Source organism: Miniopterus schreibersii, assembly GCF_964146895.1.
Source record: "Miniopterus schreibersii genome assembly, chromosome: 11".
In the NCBI taxonomy this organism is placed as follows: Eukaryota; Metazoa; Chordata; class Mammalia; order Chiroptera; family Miniopteridae; genus Miniopterus; species Miniopterus schreibersii.
Genome location: NC_138111.1, coordinates 15,479,076 through 15,502,852, shown reverse-complemented (window position 1 = coordinate 15,502,852; position 23,777 = coordinate 15,479,076). Strand labels below are relative to the sequence as shown.

At 47.4% G+C, this 23,777-nt stretch overlaps 1 protein-coding gene and 1 long non-coding RNA gene across 2 annotated transcripts in view; one reads left to right on the top strand and one right to left on the bottom strand.

The window, feature by feature from the left end:
• Positions 1-21,342, top strand: part of GGTA1 (glycoprotein alpha-galactosyltransferase 1 (inactive)) — a 50,465-nt gene extending 29,123 nt beyond the window's left edge. The window contains exons 3-8 of the mRNA XM_081150577.1: positions 6,911-6,999; positions 9,868-9,903; positions 11,801-11,866; positions 12,406-12,486; positions 16,317-16,454; positions 18,991-21,342. Coding sequence (XP_081006703.1) covers positions 6,920-6,999; positions 9,868-9,903; positions 11,801-11,866; positions 12,406-12,486; positions 16,317-16,454; positions 18,991-19,684 — 1,095 coding nt within the window. The 5' untranslated portion in view covers positions 6,911-6,919 and the 3' untranslated portion in view covers positions 19,685-21,342. The remainder of the gene's footprint in view (positions 1-6,910; positions 7,000-9,867; positions 9,904-11,800; positions 11,867-12,405; positions 12,487-16,316; positions 16,455-18,990) is intronic.
• Positions 20,141-23,777, bottom strand: part of LOC308563458 — a 59,677-nt gene continuing 56,040 nt past the window's right edge. Inside the window, exon 4 of the long non-coding RNA XR_013999786.1 lies at positions 20,141-20,231. This is a non-coding gene — a long non-coding RNA (uncharacterized lncRNA). The remainder of the gene's footprint in view (positions 20,232-23,777) is intronic.

Genomic DNA, 23,777 nt, shown 5'->3' with positions numbered 1-23,777 from the left:
TTCAGAGTGACAATGCAGGGGCCACTTTGTGGGTGGGTGCAGAGCTCTCTCAGGGCAGCAGGCCCTTTGTTTTCCTTACCTGATTTCTCTTGGAAAAACCCTTGCACAATGTCGGGGCCAGGCAGCAAGGCAAAGCTGGTTGGATCCAGGCTGCAGATTTCCCGAAGGGGACTCAAGAAAAGGCACGGCAGAGATGTACCTCAGAGAACAGGTTGTTCCGTTTGTGACGGCTGGAGCAACACTTAGCCGTGTATTTAGTCTGGGACTTGTCTGCTAGTTTCCTCCGTCTGTGTTTACCCTGACCCTCGTAATGAAAAACATAACTGGAAACAGCTTTCCATGCACTCCTTTTTTCCCCCCAGGAATTGTACCAAATGTTTTCCAATGGGAAGCATTTCTCTGCAAGGCTCACCAATTTATTTCTTCATTTAAAAATTGATTGATTGATTAATTTTAGAGAGAGAGAGCAATTTGTTGTCCCACTTATTTATGCATTCATTGGTTGATTCCTGTATGTGCCCTGGCAGGGGGATTGAGCCCAAAACCTTGGCGTATCGGGACCATGCTCTAACCAACTGAGCTACCTGGCCAGGGCCTATGCCCACCAATTTAGAGGTTTTGGGATAAAACATTAGTCTCCGTCTTCACCTCTAGTGTCAGCCCCCTCCCAGGAGCTGGGCCTGGGAGTCAGAGGGCCTGCTTTTCCAATTGGCATCCCCTTCTGGGTGAGCCCTGCCATCTCAGCCTCAGCTAAAGCTCAGTTTCCTCGGCAAAAAAGCCACCGCACTGACCATGATGAGGGATGAACAGATGGAGTGAGGGGAAGACCCCACCGGGCATGCAGGAAGCGCCTAGGAATGGCAGGAGCCGGCGCTCACCAGCTGGCGAGGCTAGCCCGTGACTGGCTGCCTTTGGGTCAGTCACTATGTGATAATCAAGAGGCAAAATGAGAGGGTGTCCCAAAGATACCTGAGTGATTAGTCCATGGGTAAGCCCTCATGTTTTCTGAGAAAAAAGTGGTGAAAGTGGTGGGCGCTGGAGGCCAATCCCCTGGACCTGAATCCTGGCTCCACCACTTTATACTGTATGACACTGGGCAAGTTACTTAACCACTCTGAGCCTCCGTTTTCATATCTTTAAAATGGGACTAATTCTAGAGTGACTTCACAGGGTTGTTGTGAGGCTTAACTTGAGAGACTTGCTGGTAAAGTGTTTAGCCCAGAGCCTGGCCTGGTTCAGGGAGCATCCAAGTGTTGTCAGGGTCTGAAGCTTCTTCAGTTTTCAGGGCCCTCTTTAGAAATAGAATGCAAAGTTTTAAATACAGTATTAAGCATGGACATGGATACAGTTAACCCTTGAACAACATGAGTTGAACTGTGTAGATCTACTTATACATGGATTTTTTTTCCAGTAAATATTGTAAATATATTTTCCTTATGATTTTCTTAACATTTTCTTTTATCTAGTTTACTTTATTGTAAGAATACAGTGTCTAATACCTGTAACATACAAATATGTATTAATTGACTGTTTATGTCATTGGTAAGACTTCCATCAACAGCAGACTATGAGTATTTAAGTTTTCGGGGAGTCAGAAATTACATGCAGATTTTCAACTGCAAGGGCGTCAGCACCCCTAACCCCTGCATTGTTCGAGGGTCAACTGTATTTAGAATATGACCAGACATATCACAACAAATAACAAAAACTGACAAATACTCCAAATAGGACAAAATCCAGAAAACAACATAATAAAATTATGTGAAAATAATGTAAAAATGATTAGTATTACTTAGGTGTCGACTGCACCTGTCATATTTTGGCTGCATATTCTTGGGTTGCCTCTTTGTCTGACAGTAATTTTGTAGTATCATTTTTAATAGAGACAAAAGAAAGACAAATAAGTTTTGCCTCTAGCGGTGGTTGCATTTTATTACTGAACGTTTAGAAAAGTTTCTTTCAGCTTCACAACTTGTTATTGGTGGTGCCACGTCTGTAAGTCTTTTGGCAGGTTCTTGCTCAGGCGGCTCCCACCAGAGGACCAGAGAATTCAGGCCTTGATCCTGGATGGGCGGGGTGGAGAGTGTGGGCATAAAGTGGCCATGTCCTGGTAATCATGGCACCTGCGCAGGCAGAGCAGCATCTAGTTCAGCTCTTTTTCCTTGGATCCAAGTGGAAGGCTCTTGGGCATGTAATATGTCTACCTTGGGTCAGTTGTTACAGGGACACAGGTGGGTGTGCAGGTAATGGGGTCATCCCTCAGTCCCACCTGCAGCCGCAGTCCAAGCCCCAAGGCTGGAGTGACTCCTCCAGGCAGGGGGACACTCCTCACCTCCGGGAAGCGTTCAGGTCTTACCCACTGCCCACCCCACTCCGCAAGGGGCCTGACACCAGGCTGTATCGGCTTCTGGGTCTGTGGGCCTCTGCACTCAACTGGTGTTGGCCTGTAAGCTGATCATTCGATCATCGCTTGAAGGAATCCAGGGGGCCATTGGAGGGAGAGGTGCTGCATGTGGCTGAGTGAACTGCCCTCTTGTAATGAGACTTCCAGCTCAGTGGTTGATTTCTCAGCCACATTCTGGGGCAATTAGGAAAGCCCATCATGGAAGGTTAAGTCCGAATGACTTGTTTCAGGTACCCGGAGACTAAGGCCAGAGAAACGTATGACCCGTTTCCAGTGCCTGTCAGCCTCAGCTTCCTTCCCCGCCCAACTCGAGCTCTAGGCCGTGGGGCAAACATGCTGGGCAGCTGGGCCCTGTGTCCTGGGTAGTGGGGAGGCGAGCTGACTATGACAGTCACGGTGGGGTGGGGGTGGGGTGGGGGTGGGCTTGTTCTTGAGCTTATGTGTGGTGCTGCCCAGGGGGACTCATGCCTCTGCCTTTAGAGCCACACATTAAAAAGTGTCGTCATTATTATGACTGCCGTCTGCGGAGCATTTACTGACCCCTGGCACAATGTGCTTCACACACACGGTCTCCTTTTGAACTCTAAAGACCACCAGAGGACGGTGCTTCATGCTCCATTTTATATATGTCAATAGAGGCTCAGGGAGTCGGAGAACTTGCCCAAGGCCTACTTCTAGGACTGTTGATGTAAGAGTCAGCACTGGCCTAATTTTTACCTGAAATGCTGGATCTAAACACTGCAATGGAGGGTGGAGGGCAGAAGATAGGAGTTTTGTCCAAGGTCTTTAATGCCCAGTTCTCCTGTGCCTTCTGGCCCCTTCCCTGTTCACAACACTTGTCACTCAGAGTCTCTGACCCCATCTCAGTCATCCAGGAGTGACTGGGAGAGGCAGGGGGAGGACCACAGGCAGGGGAAGGTACTTCAGCTGCAGGAAGGTTTGGTTTCCTCTGCCACTGCTGTCCCCCTGCAGATTCCGGCTTTCAGAGATAATGGCTTTTCCAGGGCTTCTGAGCTGTTGTTCAGCTGATACATTCACCTTTCCCCTGACAGGAGATGGAGAAAACAAGGCCCACAGTCCGCTCACATTCCTTTCAGAGAGGATTTCTGTTTGGAAGGAATACCTCTAATTAGCCCAGGCTGAAGGGGTGTGGGGAGGCGGGGTGGAGGTGGGGGTGGTGTTCTGTGTGGGACAGGTTGGGGGCTGGGTAATGAAAAATTAATTTATGAGCCACATGGAAAAATCTGACTGACACTCCAGGGAAATAGAAGCGGAAAAGGAAGGATGAAGCTGGGTAGGTGGAGAAATAACCGGCTTTACAAGGTGACCCTGCCCTTAGAAATGCCCCCAGATTATCAGCACAATCTGCATGTGTTCCGGGAGGGGAGGGGGCAGGGGGCAGGAATGCTTGTGGTTTCATCTAGGACCCGGTGCAGGGGCTGAGTTCTGGGAGTGTCCCAGGAGCAGCCCCGTGGAAGGTAGGATGGATTCAGAGAGAAACAGGGAGCTCTGGGAAGAGAGGACCTGAGAGATGGTGGGAGGGCCCTGGTGGGACTGGGTGCGGCTGAGTTCACCAAGTCCTCTGAGGGGTGGGGGCCAGGTGACCCAGTTACACACTCCCATGTGAGGCAGGGTGTCAGTATTCAGTAGTCCTAATTCTGTGCTCTACCCCTTAAATGGGGAATTTAGAAGCAACCCCATGTTTCCTAGTTGGTGGCATAGTCAACCACCCATCTCTAGAATTACACAATTTTGAAAGTTCTGAGAGACAAACACACGCGAGAAAGACTTTAGACTACGCTGGCTGCCAAATGCCTCATTTTTGTCCAGAGAGAAATATAAACATGTTTTAAAAGACTCATTGGCCACCCTGCCAACCCTTCCTTCTCCGGAGATGTGCATTCCAGATCCCAGGAAGCATGCCTACACCCATTCCTAGTGCTTTGCCAAAGGATGCGATATTGGCTCATTTGGGCAGCTTCCAATCCTAAGTCTCCAACAAGAGTGATGATTGGCCAATGCAAGCAATCTAGATGTCCAGAAAGAAAGGGGCTTCACGAATTGTTTCTGATGCTAGTTTCTGAAATGAAAAATCACACACATTTTGCATGGAGAGGAGATGTGTCTGATTTTGGCTCTCCCTGACATCAGCCTCAGTGTTCTCTGCCGTGAGAGTTGGCGTGTTTTCTGTTTTACGTTTCTTACACTGAGAGACAAATTGCATTTGATTCTCAGCAGGTGGGGTTGATAAAGCCTGGGCCGCACATCCAGCAGTGTGGTGGCCTCCTCAACGCAGGCAGGGTGTTGTAGCAGGGCCCCCATTGATCAAAGGAAATGAAAATCTCCTCCCACTTCCAAGGAGCTCTTCATGGGGCTGCAGCGTGAAACAGGTGGAGAAACCTTTATAGTCCCTCACGTGCACCTCCCTGCACTTCACTGTTTCACATGTTATTACTCCAAAACCCTTATTCCTCTCCATCAAACATGTTTCGAGCTCTTGCTAAAAACCGGGCACTGTGCTATCTCACTGGGTCCTCCCAAAAGCCTGTTTTATGGACACCAGTAATAAGAACAAGCATTTTTGCACATTTATATGGTCCTGGGCACAATGCTAAGCATTTTATGGACATTATCTCTTGCAGTCATGGCCATTTTTACCTCCATTTTGTAGACGAGGGAACCAATTTAATGTGATCCATTACAGGCCCACAATCCCTTTTCTGAAACCCCAGGGCCTGAATTTTTCCGGTGCAGATTATATATCATATATTATGTAGCACCCCCAGTGCAGCAGCACCAAATAATAAAATGCATCAATATTTATGCAAAGAAACATTTAAACAGTCTCACTAAGTGGAATTAGGATTATAAATAGCCTCCTGTCAGTTAGGGCCATGATGCCAATTGAATTTACAAAAAAGGCTTTTTGGTTTTCAGAGCTTTTTGGAGACATGGATGAGGGACTTCCGCGTGCTCAGGGTTGCCCAGTTTTGTGTGTGTCAGAGCCGGGACTCCATTCCCCACCTCATTCCAAAGTGTGTGTTTGATCACTACCCACACTTTTCTGGGAGTGAAGACCTCAGCATGGAGACGTGGCCGCAGTCTCGATCCAAATCTGTTTGCTCCCAAACCCAGGACTTTTCTAACATGCAGTGCAAGTGGCTTTTTCCAGCAAGGAGGCTGAGTTGTCTGCAGGTGCATTTTGTGACTTTGCCGTGGGTCCTGGGCCATCTGTGCCAACTAGCTCATGAAGCATTTAAAGGGAAGAAGCTCAGGACTGAGGTTTACATGGGGCCCCACAGGCCCATCTTGTGCCTGTGGAATACCACCGACCACAGTCCCCTCTGAAAGCTGGTTGAGCTGTGACCTTGAGTTCAGCACTGGCTTTTCTGTTACCGGCCAAATCCTGTCAATACTCTCTCCAAAGTAGAGGACTTAATTGACTTCTCTCCTCTACCTCCTTTCCAGCACAGGCCACCCCCCCTTTTGGCCACTGGAATAAACTGACAGCTCACTTCCCCATGTCTGCCCTTGTCCCCACCTTCATTCCCCACGCCCAGCACTCCCCAGCACCCAGTGGGGCCTCTCAGTGAAGTCGGATCAGGTGATATCCCAGCTTTAGATGCTTTTGTGGGCCTCTGCCCCCTTTCTGCACCTTCCCAGGGTTTTTCTGCCCTGCCTTTCTGCCCTGCCCTCCTGCCCTTGTTCCAGCTACTCAGGCGAGAGAATTTCATTATTTTTTCTTGTTCAGACTTTTTGCATTTGTCTTTTTTCAAACACAAGAAGCTTTTTCTCCTCTCAGCCGGTCATAGATGCTATTCCGAAATATCCTCACCCCTTCTCATGGCACACTTCTCAGCCCCTTTCCATCCCATCTACACTCCTTGGGAGCTTTAGTCACCTCCCAGGGAGGCCTTCCCCACCCACCTGAATTAGGGTGCTTCCCAGCCTGCTGTTCCCTTCCCCTCAACCACAATTTCCTGCACAATTAAGAAATACTCGCGTGCTTATTGTGCACCAATCGTTTGCTTGCTGTGGGTGTGGAGGGGGAAAGCTGGGTGGGGGTGGGAAGCGAGTGAGCCTAGATGGTCAAGGATTGAGGGGTTCCCCCTCTGAGCACGGGGCATGTAGTCAGTATATCAAGGGAAGCAGAGCTAAGAAATGAACGGTCCCCTGCAGTCACTTACCCGAGAGGTGGGTGACCGGGGTACAGGCAGCTGGCGGCCATGGGACCACCTCATGATCGTCCAGGCACTTTTCCCTCTGTGCCCCCAAGTGGCCTTAGCATCCTCCCAGCACAGGAGGCCTGGCAATTCATCGAACTGGCCTAATTTGCCATTGCAGCCCTATGCAATTTAAGGTAGAGCACATTCATTAGCTCTAGTTAAATATTCATAAACATTTCCTTTTAGAGAGGATATAGGTAGAAGCATTTCTTAAAAACCATATCTGGCTCTGGATTTATTGAGTCTGTTTCCCTCCTCTTTTTTTTTTTTCTTTTCCCAGGAGAAAATAATGAATGTCAAAGGAAAAGTGATTCTGTCAATGCTGGTTGTCTCAACTGTAATTGTTGTGTTTTGGGAGTATATCAACAGGTAATTATGAAACATGATGAGATGGTGTTGATGAAAGTTACTCTGGTCTCCTAGTATTAGCCAAGTCACCCGGTTGAATTAAAGGTCAACTTAACTTAAACCATAAAGAAGGGATCCCACCCTTCCCACATCCCTGAGCCCTGAACTGTCTTTAAAAGCTTTAGAGCTCCAAGTACCTTCTGGCTAATTCACTATCTTTCCTTCCTGCCATGTTCCTAATGTCTTGATTTTTGTACTTTTGCAGTTCTGGGCAGGCTAGATCCAGAAATAATGAGGTGTTATTAAGCCCAAAATGTAATTTAAAATTATTCATATGGTCAGATATAGGAATTACCGTAAGCATTTCAGACACAAATTTCATGACAAATCCACCCTGATTTTTGCAATCCTGAAATATTTGCAGAGTTTAAAGGAACAACTTAAGTTGTTGACTTTTGCTGCGAAATACACTTGAGTCACCGGTGATTCATTTGTGCCTGGCTAAAACTTTTCTTTTTTAACGCTGGTAAGCAAAATGAATTGAACATTCCTGAGTACATTCACCCCAAAGCTGCTTCTGTGCTTTTGGAAACTACAATGCCTCAGAGGTTCCAGCTGGAGAGGCTTCTGATAGAAAGAAGACTTCACAAGCAGCTACAAAAATGCACGATGCCTTTGACTTCAAAGGCACTGGTGCAGTTCGTCCAAAATGTTGACCATACAGCTCTGGGCAGGGAGAGCTGTCTCAGCACCATTAATATTCTCATGGTGAAGTGTCTTCGTAGCCCCCCGAGTTCACACTGACGGCCTGGATTAACGTTCAAATGTCTCCCTATTCTGAATTTCTAAGATTTGATGAGCCAACGGGACTCTATTGGCTACTAAAAAAGGAACGGCCCCTTGAGGGCCATCAATAGAAGAATTGCTCCAGAATTTGGGAGCTGTTTCCCCGCTGGGGTGCTGCATAGATCTAACTGCTTCTCGAGCGTCATTCTGTTTCATTCTGAAGAACTCATTTTAAGTAAAACAAGACAAGCCCAGACGGTGTTACTCAGTGGTGGAGCATTGACCCATGAAACCGGAGGTGACAGTTCAATTTCCAGTCAGGGCACATGCCCTGGTTTCGGGCTCGGGCCCCAGTCGGGGGCGTGCAGGAGGCGGCCGACTGATGACTCTCTCATCATTGATGTTTCTCTCTCTCCCTTTCCTTTCCTCTCTCTGAAATCGATAAAAACATGTTTTAAAAAAGAAAGACAAACAAGAGAAGTGTGACAAGTTAGAGGGGTCTACAAGCCAGGTCTTTCAAATTGAGGCTACTGGGGGTACTTAGTACAAAGAAAAGATGAATCAGAGTTGGGTGAAGGTATCCAAGCCTCCCTTAGGTGCTGCAGGGCTGAGTCTGGAGCTGGCTGCCTGGAGCTGGTCCTGTGCCACCTCTTACCTGCTCTTGTGACCTTGGGCAACTTACCCAGCCACTCTGGTCCTCATTTTCCCTATCTGTGAAAATGGGGATAGAAATAGTACATGCTTCATAGGACTGTTGGGAGGATTACATAAGGTGTTGTGTGTAAAGCAGCTACAACGTCTGGAACTTAATAAGCACTCGAGATGCTAGCTGCCATGTTCACCGTCACCGTCACCGTCACCATCACCACCACCCCCTGCTCCAGAGGGCAGGTACCAGGAAGAGCTCTAGCAGCTGCAAGAATCCAACAGAACAAGTGCCCTTTGGGGGTCCTGCCCTGAGTTAGGATGCTTGTGTGGATGACCTTAAACTGTGAGTGCTTGATTGGATAACCTTGGTGTTTTGAATTGCAGCCAGAGTTGTGCTTCCATATTTTGGGTGGTGCACAAAATTAAAATACGGGAGCCAAAGGCACAAATGTGCATATTGGCACTGGCCTCCCATAAAGAGGGTCATTTTGCAGCGCTGGGCACAGTCTTTGCTCGGTAGCCAGGGCAGGTTCTGGTGGCTCTTCAGGGCCATGTGGCACCCAGACTGTGGCCATATCATTCCTCAACGTGAGGAATCTACTTGAATACCTGCAAGGGGCTTAAAAGGCAGCAGATCCTTTGCCTCCTTGTGAACTGGCCATGTGATGATTTCAGGTGAGCTGGGGGCACTATCCTTAGTCAGGTGGGTGGCACTGGGCTAAAAGGAGTTTTAAAACAGCTAAGTCGAACACATCGACCAATTGGTAAATAGAACTGTTGCCAGCAGAGCATCTGAAAGAATGTCATCCAAGACACTGTTTGACTTGAGGCTGGATGAAAAAAAATCTTAGAATTTTAGAGCTGGAGGAAACTTTAAAAGTTATAGTAAAAGAATAATGATGGTGATGGCGATTATGATGATAGCTGCCACTAGTTACTGGGTGTTTGCGTAAGTCGGGAGCTGTGCTGTGCATTCTCTCCGGCTCTTACAATAGCCCTGCGAGGAAGGTATTAGTCCAGGTTTCTAGGTGAGGGAGGGACAGTGTCTCTGAAGCTCTGAGCTGGCTGTGGCATTAGGCTCTGCAGTCCTTGTTTTGTTTTCTGGGGGAAGGTAAATCCTGGGTGAGGAATGGCTGGGCCGTGGTGTGACTGGAGGGGGCAGGAGGGAACCCATCTGTGAGCCTCTCTTCCCCATTGAAGCCACGAGCTGTCATCTTTTTTACTAAGACTTGAGTCTCCAGAGAGCTCCTTGTTCTGGGTAATACTGAAGTGACTTCTATGGAATTTCCCCATCTCCTGAGGTCGTTGATTATATCTCAAAGGAATGTGGAAACCTAGGAGTAGCTAAAACCAGGCTCTCAACTCAGCCCAGGGCTTCAATGGTAATGGTTGCAAAATAGCTTTTCTCAGAATTAAAAGTAACATGATATGTTTTTCTTTCCCGTTTGCTTTTAGCTCAGAAGGCTCTTTCTTGTGGATATATCACTCAAAGTAAGTGCTTTGAATTCTAGATATCTCTGGGATGTCTCCCTCATATGACCACTCCTGCACCTCCTACAGCCCGGGCTTAGCATGGCAGCTGGCGGTGGAGGGCAGAGAGGGGTTCGCAGGGGCCTCGGCCATGCCTGCAGCCTCCTGAGCATGCCCTTCCGGAACCATGGCTGTGTTTTGCCCTCGCCTGTTTCTCATGAAGGATCTCTTTAAGTGGTGTCATTTGGAAAACATTCCTGCCTTCCTAATATAAAGAGTCAGAGTAGATAGTGTCCCTTCTGCTACCTAGTATATGTTGTATAAAAACTCCTGCAAGAAATTTCTTTGAGACAAAGGATCATGAAAAAAGTGTGGGACTCTGATAAACTGGTGGGTGTATTATTATTATTATTATTGTTATCGCCAGTTAGAACTACGTAAGCCTTCTTTTTTCTATCTTTGGCTTGGTTGCTAGGAAGCTCAAAGCAAAGCGTTGTGCTTAGCTGCTTGCATTTTCCTCCGCCTTCATTTCTGACATGGTTTATCCTGTAGCATTAAATCTGGGTTTTTATGTTTACAAAATGCCGTGGGATCTTAACAATTTTCCCAAACCCACTCAGCCAATATTTCAGCTACAAATAAAAATAAAGATAAAACCTTTGTTCTCTCAAGTCGTTGGGATGACCAAGGTCATGTGAAAATACCTACCTGGGTGACTCAGTAAATGTTTCTGTTCCCTCTCGTTTGTTTCATTCTTGTATTGTTTCCCTTATTGTAACCATACTTTCTTAATCAGAAACCATCTCACACACTTCCAGAAAGTAGATGAGCTTTCAGATGATTTCTTAATATTATTATGCCCATTCATGCCTCAGCACTCAATCTGTCCAGCCCAAAGGCCGTACAATTCCTGGCTCCCGTGTTCCCTCCTCCGAAGGCCCCCACCTTGGGAGACTCACTAGGAGTGTGGAAACTTCCGCATGTGGGTGGGGAAGGTGGCTCCTGACGACAGATTTCTGAGTCTCTGGTTCAGAGACGCTCAGATTTCCGCAACACATTAAATGATCAGAGGCCGTGATCAAGTGGGATTTATTCCGGGGATGCGAGGTTGGTACAATATCCGCAAAACAATAAACTTGATACACCACGTAAACAGAGACCCTCAGATTTCCTGAGGCTGTGACTGCTGACTTTGTAGCAACCCGCATTCTCCTGGTTAAGCAAAAGAGCTCCTTCTAGGACAGGTGCACTGCTTTCTTTATTAGGATCACAGCTTGTTACAGTTATTTTCAATTTAGAAAGCCCTTTTATGTATGCTGTTTCATTTAGTCTTCAAAGCTACCTTCATGGTAAGTTTATTATTATTACCATACAGGGTGGGGCAAAAATAGGTTTATAGTTGTGAGTGTGTAAAACACTGAGTTTATCCTTGTATTATTATTTATAATTATTGTACTGTTTTCCGTATGGACAACTGTAAACCTACTTTGCCCCATCTTGTGTTACTACTATTATGTGACTTTTCAGAGGAGAAAAATTGGGATTCAGAAAGGGGGAAATGTCCTATTATAGCCACACAACTAGTAAGTGGCAGATCTGGGACTCGGGTTTATGTATTGCTGCGTCCCCCCATCAGCCTCTCCCTCCCCCCTGCCGAGGGGGGGAGGAGGGGGGAAGGAGGGGGGGGTAGGTCCCTGGCTGATGGGCCGAGCCGGGGGCCGCGGGGAGGAGAGGCCCAGGCACTGCCAGGCCCACCCTCTCTCACTCAGCCAGTCAGTTTCTCTTGTCTGTTTTACCTACTGGTAGTTTTAAAAAATTTTTTGTTTAATGATTTTCTGTCATAAAAAGAATTTGGGAAACCCCCAGTTTGGGACTGCCTCATTTTCTAAAAACGTTGTTCATCTTTTGCATTTCTTAGAAACCCAGAACTTGGTAACAACGACAGTCAGAAGGGCTGGTGGTTTCCGAGCTGGTTTAACAATGGGTAAGGCTGCAAGACAAAGGTCTGGCTTTTTCCACTCATCAATGTGTTTAGAGTCCAGATAAGCGGTTTCATGGTCATGACCTTCTCAGTCACTCATTTTTCTGGCTTATTAAAATCATATGAGGAATCTATTTGGTGGTTGGGACCAGAACCTAAAGTTTTTTGTGCGTTTTGTTTTTTTCCATTTAAGTTGGGGGTGCGTGGAGCTTGGGCTGAAGTTCAGATTGCGGGAAAGATTATCACAAGATAACATTTTCTTACGACTGTTTGATCAAGCGTCCCCCGCCCCCCCATAGTAACCTGAGGCCTGTTGGGTCATTAAACCGCTAACTGCTGACTTGAATGGATCATAACAAAAATGGGTACTGCGCCTTTTCATCCAAAGCATGTCTTCATGAATAATGGCCTTTTAGTATCATGAACCTCCTCCAGCCAGTCACTGCAGGTGTTCCCTGCCCCCCACCTCGCCTTTCCTGGCTGCCCCGTCCCTATAGATCCCCCTCCCGGCCTTACTCAGCTTGCTTTCCCTTTGTACCTAGGACCCGAGAGGAAGAAGACATAGACAGAGAGAAGGAAGACAATGAAGAAGAGCTTCAGCTGTCGGACTGGTTTAATCCAGAGTAAGAAAGAGTGGCGCCCACGTGCAGTAGATCCACGGTTCAGCAGGAGGTGGCGGGGCTGTGCAGGGAACGGTGCCACTGAGAACATCCCTGAGTGGGGAGACGTTCTGGCTTCTATTAGACCTTTAACCACAGATCAGATGAGAAACTGAGAGTCTGGGTGTTTTGACTCAAATGCTTGGTTTCTGGAAAGACTGAATAAGGTCTGGCAAGTTCTTTTATTGCGTTGGGATAGGAGATCCAAGCCTGTGTGGAAGGATGGGAACTTGGGGCTTCCCTGTATGATTGGATGAGATGGGCAACAGAGTAGACATCAGTGAGATGTTAAACCGTTACTGGAAATGTAAGAATATGGGCACATTGTTGCTTTGATAAGCCCCTTAGATGTGTGTGTGTGTGTGTGCGCGTGTGTGTGTGTGTGGCGAAGGAGGGGGGATTAAGACCTCCCCAGGAGCAGACTAGAGGAGCCCGGGATGGTCAACAGGCTCCCTTCTAAGAAGAGCGGGACAGTTTTACTGTGATACTTGTGCTTTGCTGAACGTGACTTGGGTGGCAGGTCAGGGCTGAATTATTGGGGGCAGAAAGGAGGGACAGATGATGGCCACCAGCTGTCACTCTCTCCACTCTCCCCCATGCGTGGCTTAGCTTCTCTCTAAAGGAATGACAAGCAGATATTTAAAGAATATTGGTTTGAAGGGACACCAAATTTAAGGCTTCTCAGGGCACCAGAGTGTATGTCTCTCATAAGTGAATGATTAGACAAACCACTGAACGAAAGAATAAATGTATTTCTATAAATGTCGCCTTTTCTGGAAACTACCTAAAACATATCACAGTGTATCATGTACACGTTTACACATCAGGATCTCTCAGCTTCTGTGACAACAGATCCTCATAATTTCCCTCCTACTTCTCCGTTCTCCTTCCTCAGCCTTCTGGACAGGGGCTTCTCTCTCTTCCCGGCCTTCCCATCCTGGAGCTTCTGGAGGTCAAGTCCGGGAGCCTCATCTCTTTTCTTCATACACCACCTTCCAACGTGCTTTCTTTGGTTCCCAGGGCGTTAGATGCCACCCTTGTGAGAACGAGTCCCACATTTGTATCTTTAGCCCGGAGGGGCCCTGACTCGGGTCTCACCGCCTGCTTGGTGTCTCTGCACGTCTCCCCTGATCCCACCCCACCCTTGTTCCTCCCGGTTCCCATCTCAAGCCAGAGTCTGGGACCCCCCTTCCCCACTCGGCCCCCTCCTCCCTCCGCCCCACAGTCTAATTCGTGAACGTTTCCTGTGAATTCTTCCTCCAAAATTCTTCCCACACCATCTTCTCTGCATCTCACAGCCACCAGCCCCGTCCTGTCGCCATTCGCTGGGTCCCTCTCCAGCAGCTGCTGCTCAGAAGGCTCAGGAAATAGTGCGTTGTCTGCACGCCACATCTTTGTTGACCTGCACAATTCATGGAATTTTAACACTTCCTCCGCCCAGCCCTTGGATGGATACCACAGTGCTCCTTCCCATAACTAAGTACATAAAATACAAAAGCTACCAAGATCCCAAGCAGGTGTGGGTTTTGGTTCTGGAGGCCCTTTCATTTTGTGGGAAGCCTCTGGCCTCTACTGGTGGAACCACAGGAGCCGACGCGACACGGTGGGTGCCCTGCTTGGAAGGTTTTGGGGGCAGCTCCGAGTCTTTCCCAGCAGTGCTTTTCCTTCCTTTTAGAGCCCCACCTTTGTGACCTTGAACATCTCTGGCAGTTGAGAGTGGCAAAGGCTGGCTCTTACACGTGTGGCCTGCCCTCTGTCACTTCTTTTTCGGGAGGGGGAGGAGGTTTGTGGCATTGGTGACTAAGCCGCCTTGATACAGAGATTCATCCAGGAAGCTGATCTCAGCCTCTGTCTCTCCCCACAGTCACCCCCCCGCCTTCAAGATATCTAGCTTCTTGGTCAGGGGCACTGACATGTTGAAATTGCCAGTGGAATTTAACAGCTGGGAAACAGAACATTTTAATTTTTAATTAAACATTAATTTTTAATATTGTTACTCCCCCCCCCCCCCCTCCCGCTCGAAGGAATTCTCCCAGCCAAGTAACCAAACTGAACACTGGTTTGTTTTCTGTCTCAGTCTTTCTGGAAGTTGTGGATTGAATGGTTGTGAAGTTGAGGAGTGTGTAGCAGGCTGACCACCTGTCAGGACTGAGACTCTCAAAGGGTAGGAGGGGGGTGTGGGGGTTCCTCATTTCTCTGATCTCCGTGCTCAGCACTGGGCCTGGTAAAGAGCAGGAATTTCCAAAATGTATGTCAAGAGACTGAGTGCCCTGGTCTGGCCCTTCCTATAAATTAAAAGGCTAAAGACAAAGTTCCTTTCCCCTGTCCTACCCCCACTTTACTTGTAAAATGGGGGTGACGATAGCATCCACTTTATAAACATAAGGTGGTCGCCAGGATTAAATGAGACAATGAAAGTCAAGTACTTCTCTCCTGTGCCCCCTAAGTACTCGGTGTACCTGTTCCCTCCCTTGCCTCCTCTTCTTTCTCTCGTTTAAAGAAAATCTTACCTGCTTACCAGGTATCCAGCTCCTACACAGCTGCAGAGTGACAGAGGGACAGGAGGCATGAGAACCAGGCTCCTGAGGCTCTTTTTCACTCTGGAGCTGGGGCTGACCCAGCCTTGCCCAGCCTCACTGAGGAAAAACCGAGTTTTGCTGATGGAGTGAGGGCAGTTTTGTGAAAACCTGCCCTCCATCCATGTGCGATAGGAGGGGAAGCCCCCTTTGGCCTGATCTACATGTGTCCTGTGTGCCAGCACCTCCCCAGGGCCACGGGCCTACAGCCAGCAGGGACCTGACCACGGGGACTTGGCCTCCTCCCCGCAATGGATGAAGCACAAGCAAATGCCTAGCAGGGGCCAGGCCTGTGCACGCCGGGGTTGGACCTAAATGACTGTTTCAGTGTCTGCTTCCCAGTGGGAGAAATGCTGCCACTTCCCGAGCAAAACGGGGTCAGGGCCGAGTCTCCACCACCCGCTCGGGGCTGAGTCCCGCACTCGCTGGGCCCCGGCCGCTCCTCAGCCTTTCTGCCTTTACCCTTCAGTTTGTTGTAGCTCTGACGGTGCTTCCTGTGTTTGTGTTGGCTTTGCCAAGTTCCTTTCAAGTGTTCCGAGTGCAGAAAACATGCTTTCCCCCTCCCCTTTGTGCTCCTCGTCAAGAGGCCCCGTGGTCTGTACTGGGGTGTTCCTGCCTAGGCTGTTGGGGCCTCTGCTGAGTCCCTTCTTTTCTAGGGGGCGGGGGAGGCTCTGCTTGTTTGTGAAAGAAATGATAACGCCAGAATCCCCTAGTCTGGGGCCCTTTTTGGCCTCTAACCAGGTTCCTGCTCAGAAATCCTTTCCTGGTAAAAGGCAAATGGAATCAGTTTTCTCTCTTTCAACTCAGTGTCCCTCTCTCAACCAACCCGTGTCAAGGATCAGGTCCTTCTTAGGCTCAGATGGTACCTACAGGGATAAAGAATACCAGAGATGCCACTGGTGGCTTAGGAAAGGGCCGGGGAGATAGGAATTAGGAGGAAAGAGAAACAAGGAAAGGGAAGGAAGGTATGAGATATGCAGGGAAGATCCTCATAAAGTCCCCCAAGGCAGCCCTCAGAGGCACCTGGGCCTTCTGTCCCACACCCAGAAGCTGCTGCCCCTGAAATGCCTTAGGACCCAGCCAGCTGTTTGGCATTAAGCCACAGTCAGGATTCACAGACAGTGACCCCAAATCCTAGCCGACCCCAGGTTTTCCCCAGTCTCTGCCCCACCTCAACAAAGCCGTCCCCACTCAGAGGGCCCTGTGTTTTGTCACCAGGAACCGGCCAGGGGTGGTGACAGTGACTGGATGGAAGGCGCCGGTGGTGTGGGAAGGCACTTACAACAGAGACATCTTAGAAGATTACTATGACAAACAGAAGATTACCGTGGGTCTGACGGTTTTTGCTATCGGAAGGTAGGTGTCACTATTAAAATCGACCTTGACTTCTTGTTCCAACTGTCGAAATGTTTGTGAAGGTCCCCCTGGGCCTCAGAGGCTATTCCTGACTTGTGTGAAGGATCAGATAGGAGGATGTTATAATGGGACCATTTCAGTCTCGTTTGTGCTGAGGCCCTCAAAAGATGGCAAAAACAATAATCGATGAGCGGGCTTCCTTCCCACCTCAGAGGGAGGGCCTCAGGTTACAGATAAAGGTGTCGGCTACACACTGAGCCCAGGGTGTACAGCTCACCCACAGCTACCTCACCCTGACCGCCATGGTTTTCTCTGGAAATCTCCAAAATGACAATGGTCAGTGCATCATTCTCTCTCCTATGCTCTCAAGACCCAGGACCGAGGACAGATGCACTCACAGCAAGTTCTTGGTCCAGCCTGTCCTAAGTGCGGTGGTTTTCCACATGCGCGTGGCTGACGGCTCCTCCATGGGCTCCTCGGGCTCCCCTACCCTGGCCCTCCTGGGGGCCTTGGGCCCCCGGAGATTTGGCTGGCCAGAGCTCCCTCCTCCAGAGGTTGGATAGGCTCCTCTTTCAGCTTCCGTTTCCACATGTAGAATGTTTCTCCCCAAACTGCAATCATTCTTACTTGAAATTGGTAGCTTATAATATCAGTTTTAAAATATAATGCATTTCGCAGTTTTGGGGATTTTGTCTTCAAAACAACCAAAAGTTCAATTTTCCTATCCACCTCCCCCCCCCCTTGGCCTTTTCATCTCTACCTTTTCTGAAAGCCGGGCCCAGGTTGATCTGAGCTTGAGGTCTGCCCCCATAGGGTGTAAAGGAGAGCTCCATGAAGATCTGATAGCTCCTCTAAGTCTTTCTCCAACCCAGAGCTCAGAGGCCATTGCCGGCACCATACTGATTAAGTCCTAATGTCACTCACTGACTGTGCTGATCCTAGGGACCTAGGTAGCATCTCTAACAGAAGAGGGTAACTCTGGAATTTTGACATTTTTACTAGAAGAATCTGTATTGTTATGAGTCCAGAGTCAATGCTCACTCAGCTCACCTAATCCTTTGGCACGAGAGGGGACAAGCCAGCCACGATGCAGGTTGATATGATCCTGGTGTTTCCAAAGAGAACAGAACGTTGCCCACTGCCCCACAATGACTTCAACCAACAGTTGTGTCAACGAAAGAAACAACTAAACCTATAAAAAATTTTTATAGGATTTTATTTGACCCAAACTGACGACAACAACCAGAAAACAAGACCTCAAATGCCCTGGAGAATGCCAGTTTTGCAGTTTCTTTTACGCATTTTAAATTAAGGAGGGAACATAAGAAAGATTACATGAGGGTGGAAGAAAGCAAGGTATAAGATAGTTAACAAGATTATGTGCTCGCTTGAGGGTGGTACCTTTCTTTCAAGGGTGTGTTAACCTAGGTGCACAGAAACAATGGACAGGGCTTGCTTAAGTCAAAAATAAACCTTTTACTAAAGGAAGTTATATGCCTGGGGTGTGACTACCCACCCTGATCTATCCAGTTAGGAATTTATGACCAGATCACCTTGTTTATATTATGTAGAGCCCCTTTTTGGTCCACAGTTGTAACTCTGCAGAACTAAAGGGTAAATGGCATATCTGGTGAATGCCCTAGCCCTCCACTCTGAGGCAGGAGGGGAGTGTATTCATCAGCAATGAATCTTCACAAGGGTGGATCTGGACTTTTAGGAGGTGTGATGTTTGGTTTATTTTCAAATAACAATGCAATCTCGGTGCTTTCATTTCTAAACACCGTTAAACCACACAATGGCTCAAGTCCTTCCCCCAGGATTGTCTCCCAGCTTCAGGGCACTGTAAATTTTTCTTAAAGATGCAAAGCACCAAAGGATTTCCTGGCCATCAGCCACAGAGCCATGTCGAAGTCCTTCTTTATACTGCTCAGATATATGTTCTCCATTTAAAGACTCCCTTAGGTTTCCAGAGGCCACCATTAAAAACACACTTTGGTAGTAAAGAAAGGGAGCCACCAAAGTGGCAGATGATAGTAAATATCATTTTCGTTACAGTTGAAGCTGGTATTGGAGAATGTGGCTCATATCTGCAGGCCCTAGGCCTCCTAACACTGAACCACCGAAGTAGGAAGACTTAGGCACCCAGGCAACTACAGCGCTAGAAACTTCAGGCCTCTGGACATGGGAGTAGGACCTGTACCACTAAATGTCTGTCCTGTAAGGCCCAAAGCACACATACTATCTCCAACTGGTCAGCTTCCAAGAGTGAGAGGAGAAGAGGGGGTAGGGCTGTTCCTGGCCAGTCGCCTTTCCAAAATTGGCAGTCAGATAAGTCACTCCACCTCCCCAAGGCAGAGCGACTCAACAGTGGAGGACAATTAGGAATGTTATGGTAACAGACACGTGAAAATGTACATCTGGGGTGAGGAAAAACATTTGTCTCCTAAACTTGAAAATACAAACAACATTTTAGAATAGTACGTGGTCTCCTACAGCGTCCCAAAGGTTACATTTGCCCCGTTCTTCTTTGTTTCAGATACATTGAGCACTACTTGGAGGAGTTCTTAACATCTGCCAATAGGCACTTCATGGTTGGCCACAAAGTCATCTTTTACATCATGATGGATGATGTCTCCAGGTTGCCTTTGATAGAGCTGGGTCCTCTGCGTTCCTTCAAAGTGTTTGAGGTCAAGCCTGAGAAGAGGTGGCAGGACATCAGCATGATGCGCATGAAGACCATTGGGGAGCACATTGTGGCCCACATCCAGTACGAGGTCGACTTCCTCTTCTGCATGGACGTGGACCAGGTCTTTCAAGACACCTTTGGGGTGGAGACCCTCGGCCAGTCAGTGGCTCAGCTACAGGCCTGGTGGTACAAGGCAGATCCTCTTGACTTTACCTATGAGAGACGGAAGGAGTCCGCAGCATTCATTCCGTATGGCCAGGGGGATTTTTATTATCACGCGGCCATTTTTGGAGGAACACCCATTCAGGTCCTAAACATCACCCAGGAGTGCTTCAAGGGAATCCTCCAGGACAAGAAAAATGACATAGAAGCTAAGTGGCATGATGAAAGCCACCTAAACAAGTATTTCCTTCTTAACAAACCCACTAAAATCTTATCTCCAGAATATTGCTGGGATTATCATATAGGCCTGCCTTCAGATATTAAGACTGTCAAGTTATCTTGGCAGACAAAAGAATATAATTTGGTTAGAAATAACATCTGACTTTAAATTGTTCCAGGAGGTTTCTTAATTTGAGAGAGGATTCTGGCCACTTCTTCAGAAAAGTAACACTTAATTTTAACTTTAAAAAAATACTAACAAAACACCAACCCAGCAAGTCCTACTATTCTTCCTTGTAACTTTGAGCCTTGTAATATGGGAGAATGAACCTCTGGTAATCAGGTGTAAATTCCCAATAATTTCTTATCTATTCTGGGTTTGGGGGAAATACTATCAGTTGAACTAAAAAAATAAAAATTGTTACAGGCCAAAAAAAAAAAAAAGCCAGAAACACTCTACACGTGCCAGGTAAAGTACTAGAGGAAAGGGTGCTGAGTTAAAGCAACGTAGGTTGCTTTGCAGCAAGAGAACTTGCAGTGAGGACGCAGCCTGCTTGGCAGTCCTCAGATGGCTTCAGGAGCAGGTCGCGCCGGGCCGTCTGCAGTGCTTACCCTCTTCTCACAATGTTGTTTGGCTTCTGTGCGAAAGACTGGTCGAGATTCCCAGTGGGTGGATATCATGGTGGCGAATGTTCCGAGTCACAGGGAATCTGAAGGAAGTGAAAACAAAGCCTCAAAGTGAGTTTGCCGTGAGGTAACAGTGGAAAGAGAGGGGACTGGTCGAGGTTGGGCAGTGCCACCTCGGAGGCCACAGGACGTGGACTGGCACTTAAATATAGCGTGGATCCAGGCGCTGAATGGGAGGGGGCGATGTGGATGGTCTCCAGCCTCCCCGATCCCACGACACCCAGAGCAGAGGGGACTTGAATGGAAGATGCTTCTTTTGCCGTCACAGTCTGCCAGTCCTGCAGCTTGTCTTCAGGTCCTTGGCCAGAAGTGGGTGGTGTCAGAAAACAAAGGCCCACCGTGGATTGAAGAGGCTTGCAAGGAGTTACATTTTCCGGACCTGGGCTTCATGACAACCAGTCATCAGCAAGTCCTGCTGCCACCTGCTCTAACCCTCGGGGTCCCTCAGCCTGTCATGCCCCGCTTGGAGGGCTGCCATCAGGAGTGGATTGGAGGAAAAGCCCTCCCATCAAGTAACCTCATTTTCCCCTGCCCCATCTGCACTACTGAGGTGTAACAACCAGATGCATTTAATAAAATGGTTCATTGATTTTATATCAAAAGCAGAGGATGGCAATGGGAGACCCAGTCCTTATAACTGAACAGCTTAACATTCAATTCCCTTCTCTAAGAGAAGTTATGAAATCCTACATATTATTTAAAGTTAAGCAATTCAATGTAAAGGAAGTTAGGAGGGAACATTTACATATTTATATTTTGTTTGTGTTCCAGTTAAAGTCATTTGTTTCCTTTTTTAAGCATTTTATTTGAAGAATCATTGCTCTGGCTTGACGTTCAGCACAGTGGGCTTCTCTGATAAAAATGAAACCTACGTTTTTCTCTGCTATTATACTGTGCCTCCTACTCTTCACTTCTTGCCAAAAAAATGTCACAATCCAGCAAAACAAAACCAAGAAAAATCCTGAAGTGGACTTTTAAAAGAAAAAGGAGATCATACATCAGTTAGGACACTTGCTTCTCTGTAACTCAAGTTTTCTGGAATACACTCTGGAGTAGGGGAAGTTAATGGTTTAAGTCCTGAACCAAAGAAATGATCTATCCTGAAAGATTAAAGGGCTCATGTTTACATTTGAAGGACTCTTGATTTTTTTTTTTTATTCATTTAAATTTCAAGTGGACAAACTCAAGATCTCATGAATAGTTATTCTTAAACATTAAAAAAAAATAAAATTCCTGATTTACAATTAAATAAATTATTTTCTCAGTATATTCTGGTCTGGTGATGGATTATGCATTTTCTCCCAAAGATGTTCAGAATTGTCAGTTCTAGAATTTTAAATTCTTAGACTCCAGGAAGTCCTTCTAAAAAACATGTCCGCAATTACAAAGATAGAAAGAACATGGTTGAGATTTGCAGACCTTTCAAACAAATGCTCATAGACGCTGAAGTAATTAACTGCCAGTGGAAGACCCAGTAGGAAACAGCTTGTCCCTGAAGCCTGGGGTCGGGTATCAGGGCAAAGGAAGAAAACAATGCCTTAACTATACCTGGGCTTATTAGTCCTGACCTCTGGGGAATATATCTGGCCAAGGAAGCTTAGGAAAGGCTGGATTTCCAGCAGTCCGGGCACGTGTATTTGTAATATAAAGATTAAAGGTGACCCAGCTGATGGCGTGTGGTGCACTGGGTATTCAACAGGGCATGATGCCCTCTTAGCAGAGTAGTGTTCTCCTTTTACAGATGAGCAGGTGAGGTTCAGAAAGGTTAAGCCACTCCGCTGGGAAGCGCTGAGCTGAAGTTGAAACCAGAGAACCTGAAAAGGATAAGTGTTGACACCGTACACACACGGAGGACCACGTTTCATACGGAGGAAAATGCAACTTCATAGAAAAAAGGGGCATCTTTGCCATAAGAATATTTTAAAAACTAGATATGTTTCCTGCCTGTGCCATTCCCCACTTTTTATGCACTAAACCTGCCCCAAGTGCATTAAATTAGTTAAAATGGACTGTGTTAAAAAAAAAAAAAGACTATGCGATCATTCTTATCTTTACACAGTGCATGCAGGGCTGATCTAAGCCCTTTGGGCACATGAGCTGTTCTGCCAAAGCAGTACCTTGGAGGGTGTAACTGGGCAGAGGAGCGGGTGGAAGGGACAGCCACACCTCCCACTCTGCCTCTAATCTAGGGGTCACATGCAGCTGGAAGGGGAGAAGCTTCTTTAAGGCTAGAGGGTCTGACATTCTCCCAGCCAAAGTCACTGTGTGATTTATTAATGAGAGAACCACAGCTGTGGCAATACTTAGAGTTACAAGTATTTTTAAATGTACCTTATGTGAATTAATAACAGACATAGTAGCATACAAGTGTGAAACATCATAGGAAGCAAGAATGCCTGACACGCAATGCATACATTAAGGAGAAAGGAGGGTTAAGTTGAGATCCATTGGTCAAAACCTCAGATCTAAAAGGGCGCAGAACTGGGATTCAAACCCAAGACTGTCTGACTCTAAATCCTTTGTTCTTTCCATAGGCCCAGTCTGCTTCCCTCTTTCGCACTCTTACACACCCCATCTTCTTTTTGAAATTTGGGGACACCAAGGAATCACCATCAAAGGCTCTCAATTCCTTTCTTGGGCATTAAACAACTTAGTAGAACAAAAACTCTTCAGACGCAGAATGTAGGTCTCAACACTTCATATAGCCAAGTTCAAGAAGCAGCCAAACAAAAGCTGAGCAATCCAGGCACAGGGAAGTTAGGGGCTAAGGGCCAAGGGAGTGTGCAGGGAAGTTAGGGGCTAAGGGCCAAGGGAGTATGCAGGAGGGAAGGGTGTCTGGTGAAGTGGAAGTAAGACGTGGAGTAGCTGACTCTGCATTGAATTTTGAAAGCGAGAAAGGGATCAGTGTGAAGAGTAAGAGATGGAATGAGATTTCAGAGGGAGGAGCAGCAGATGTAAGGCACAGAAGACTGTGATAAGACTTTCATAGAGGCTCACACAAATGGTGTGAAAAGCAGCAAAGACCAAGAGATCGCTTTGGCTGGTTGAGAACTCCACATTCGCCCAGCATTGGTGGCTCTGTCTCTCCCCCTCCCAGCAATGCTGTGTGATTTCTATGGACACTGGTGCCATGTGATCCAGAATAAGCCAATCAGCACCTTTCATTGTTCGGTGTCAATGACTGATTCAGGGCTGGGCACGTGACCCAAACTAGGTGACCCAATCAACGTGAATCTCAGGTCCTCAGGAAATGAGGAAGCATGTAACCTTGGGAGCTGCTAACACCTCTGGTGACCCAAAGGGAGGCCAGCATTAAGATGAAACTGACAATAGGAATGGAAGAGCAAGGAACCTGAAGGAAACCCACTCCTTGATGACAGCCCTCAGCTGTAGGCTCCAGCCTTACCTAGAGCCCACACTGTCTGCGAGCTTTTAGAATGTGTGAGCCAGTAAAGTACCATTACTGTTTAAGTCAGTTGGAATTGGGCGTTCTCTTATAACTGAAAATATCTCCATTGAACCCTTCTGGCATAATTAGTTCCTTATAGGCGGGACTGCAGGCTGCCTTT